This window comes from Puntigrus tetrazona, unplaced genomic scaffold (genome assembly GCF_018831695.1).
Source record: "Puntigrus tetrazona isolate hp1 unplaced genomic scaffold, ASM1883169v1 S000000318, whole genome shotgun sequence".
NCBI classification, from domain to species: Eukaryota; Metazoa; Chordata; class Actinopteri; order Cypriniformes; family Cyprinidae; genus Puntigrus; species Puntigrus tetrazona.
Genome location: NW_025047977.1, coordinates 222 through 3,617, shown reverse-complemented (window position 1 = coordinate 3,617; position 3,396 = coordinate 222). Strand labels below are relative to the sequence as shown.

At 39.8% G+C, this 3,396-nt stretch overlaps 1 protein-coding gene across 1 annotated transcript; it reads left to right on the top strand.

Moving 5' to 3' along the window:
- The first annotated feature begins 622 nt into the window (after nt 1–622).
- Nucleotides 623–3,108, top strand: LOC122333663 (stromal membrane-associated protein 2-like). Its single transcript, XM_043231364.1, has 8 exons — nt 623–774; nt 848–933; nt 1,029–1,107; nt 1,207–1,266; nt 2,159–2,231; nt 2,310–2,431; nt 2,513–2,684; nt 2,762–3,108. Exons 2-8 carry the CDS (start codon nt 860–862, stop codon nt 3,091–3,093), a joined length of 912 nt encoding a protein of 303 aa, XP_043087299.1. The 5' UTR covers nt 623–774; nt 848–859; the 3' UTR covers nt 3,094–3,108.
- The last annotated feature ends 288 nt before the right edge of the window (nt 3,109–3,396 follow it).

Sequence of the window (3,396 nt, the reverse complement as noted above, 5' to 3'; positions counted from 1 at the left end):
ACTACAGATGCTGCAGGGGCTGGTGGGTGTGTGTTATCAGCGTTGTGCCAGCGCGTCCACATGACTGCCCAAACTGGATTAGTCATTGCAGTGCGTGAAGCTTCTTATTTTCTCTTCTAATGCCAAGCAGGAGAATGTAAATATCACTCCTCAGCAGGCTCCCTCTATCTCTCGCTCCCTTCTGTCTGTGTTTTTCTGTCCATTCTCTCCTTCACTGACTCATTAAATTGCTTCAGCCAGGCTCGGGCTGAATTCTGATTTTGAGAACTGGCTCGCTTTCAAATCAATGAATGGAATTTGAATTGAAATGACCCCCCCCCCACCACCCACAGGAAGTTGAATTGTAGTGAAGGGAAGACGGATTTGATGATAATGATACGTGAAACCATCTGCAGTTGCGCGAATTCATGAAAATGAATGTTAGTGTGAAATTTAGTGACATTTGTCATAATTCGGAATAACTATATAGACAAATTAGAGCATTTCGGAAAAAACTGTTGCTCTTCCAGTGATTCGATAAAATTAAAGCTTTTAAAGATGTAATAAAATTGAACTCCTATATATAAAGTGACATTTCGGTATTAATTAAAATAGGCTATTTCTATTTTCTATTTTCTAACATGTGTTTTTTGCCCATCAGGTCCCAGATGGGCATCCTGGAATCTTGGAATCTTCATTTGTATCCGCTGTGCGGGAATCCATCGGAATCTTGGCGTGCACATATCCCGAGTTAAATCTGTAAACCTGGACCAGTGGACACACGAGCAGATACAGGTAAGCTTTATGGATTAAGGAAGGGCCACATTTATGTACGTGGCTGATTTACACGTGTTTGTGTTGTGCTCAGTCTGTTCAGGAGATGGGGAATGCCAAAGCTCGGCGACTATATGAGGCCTTTTTACCAGAGTGCTTCCAGCGCCCAGAGACAGACCAGTATCCTTTGGCATTCATATACAGTCTGTGCGTACATGCCTGTTTAAGCTTATTCTCCTTTCATGTTGAAGGTTTCCTTAAGCTACACCTTACAGAGCTGCTGAGATTTTTATTCGTGACAAATATGATAAGAAGAAATATATGGATAAATGCATTGACATACAGTCCTTTAGGGTAAGTCCTGAGATGACGGAAATTAAAAATTGCCGTTGTCATTTTTTCTTTTACTTTGATTTTGTAAAAGAATAAAATGAATGTTCTTTACATTGTCAGAAAGAAAAGAGTGAGACAGTGACGAAAGAGGCTCCTGTTGTTTTTGAAAAGATGAAGCTGGTGGGTTTCTGCATCTGTGAAATTATTTGATTCCTTTCATTTATTTATTATTAATTATAGTCAATTATACAAATAATAAATAATATTGCAGTAAAGAAATACATGTAATTTTAAATCTTCATTTTAATGTGCTTTTTTATGCTTCTTTCTCATTTAGATTATGATTTTTATTTTTAATATAAATAAAAATATATTAATTGAAATACTTTATAGGCATATTAAGCTCCTGTACCCGTGTTTTAGAACCACTATATATACAAAATATATATAGACAATAAAACAGAAAATAATTTAAGCCATGCGTTCCTTCAGGAATTCTAACTGTGTTTTAGAAGAGCAGTTTTTGATTTCCGAGGAAAATTGTGGTCAATAACGTTTGAAGAGACTTCAACATGTTTTGTTCTAACCATATACTGCGTGCTCATATACATAAACTGAACACAATCACAAAACAAATTCATTTTAAAATCACATTAGAAATTTCTATAGGAACCTTCTATGTTGATCTTCAAATTGACGTCTTGGCTGAACAAGACTTATTTAAATAACAAAATGGCGTTTCCATCATTACAGAAATAGTTTACCCAGAAATGAAAATAACACCATAAACTACTCACCCCCAAGCCATCCTAGGTGTATATGACTTTCTTCTTTCAAAAAAACACAGTCAGAGTTTTTTAAATGCTTATCCTGGCTCTTCCAAGCTTGGTAATGCAGGTGGATAGTGGTCATTATTATGAAGCTCCATAAATCAGAGATATCCGCAAGTAGATGTATGTACGAGTTACAAAATAATGGCCGCCATCCATTACCAAACTTAGTAGTTGGCGTAATTTAAAATTTTTGGGTAACCTATTCTTTTAACACATGATAATGTTGGTTTGTCTTATAGAAAAAAGATGACTCACAGCAATTCAAAAACAGTCCAAAGCAGTCACAGTCAGTTAACGACTTACTAGGACTAGGTAAGAAGCGAACAGTCACACCATACATATCAGTACGATCACAATATAGATGCTTGACACTGAAGTTTTTTTTCTCAGATGCCCCTGCTTCTCAAGCTGCCGTGTCCAATGGCAAACCAAGCGCTCAACTCAGTCCGGCCCTCGACCTCTTCAGCTCTCTGCCCGCTGCCGTCAGCAGCTCAAACTCCTCCAGGAGCACGGTAAAGATTTTCACTTCATTCTCACTTCGTCTTTCAGTAGTAACCAAGTATTTGAGGTGTTTTTTTTTCTCCTCACTGTAGCCTAGCTCAGGGTCTATGCCCACTGGACGGGTAGCAGCATCAGTGCCCGAAAACCTCAGCCTATTCCTGGATCCCCCCTCCAAAAGTGAGGACAGTGGAAAAAAGATGTCTAAGGACTCAATCTTGTCCCTGTATGGCAGTGCAGCACCACAAACAAACATGGCTGCTCATGGTGAGATTAGTTTCGGGATGAAGGCACATTTGAAATGTTTTGTACTGTTTATGCATGTTTATCTATTTCTGTTTTAGCTGGCATGTACATGGGAGCAACCCAGATGGGCTATGTCCCTGCTGCAGGATACGGCCAATACCAGGCCCTGGGCGCACAGCAGGGCATGATGGGGCCTATGATGGCTCCGCAGATGAACGTACTGGGACAGGCAGGTGTCATGCCGCACGCCGGAGTGGCAGCTGCTCCGCCGTACATGGCAGGGGTGCAGGGTGGCATAATGGGAATGCAGAACGGGATGATGGGAAGCATGGCAGCGGTTCCTCAGCAGGCATATGGAGCACAGCAGGCCCAACAGCTGCAGTGGAACATCAGCCAGGTAACAGCACCGAAATCACAATTACCATGCTGACTTCAAACATTTTATGATATGTTATGCTTTGATCAGAGATAGCCCAAAACGTTTTTAGGTATGTTTAACTTGAATCCAGTTTTGAGTTTGTTACTTCAGGAATACACAACCTTCTGTCATCATTTACTCACCCTTATGTTATTCGAATTGTGCGCGATTTACTTACGAAGAAGAATGTGCAGTTTTTTACAGTTTATTTTCACGTATTCATCATGAATGGAGACTGTGGTTTTCAAGCCTTAGGAAAAGCATATAAAGTATCCATAAGAGCCATACACTATATTGTAAGTCTTCTAAATGAAA

What these genes read in the sequence shown, in the direction of transcription:
- LOC122333663 (XM_043231364.1), top strand. Translation starts at nt 860, where the DNA reads ATGGGGAATGCCAAAGCTCGGCGACTATATGAGGCCTTTTTACCAGAG. An exon ending in TAACGACTTACTAGGACTAG is followed by an intron (nt 2,232 to 2,309) that starts GTAAGAAGCGAA and finishes TTTTTTTCTCAG; the next exon opens with ATGCCCCTGCTTCTCAAGCT. An exon ending in CAAACTCCTCCAGGAGCACG is followed by an intron (nt 2,432 to 2,512) that starts GTAAAGATTTTC and finishes TCCTCACTGTAG; the next exon opens with CCTAGCTCAGGGTCTATGCC.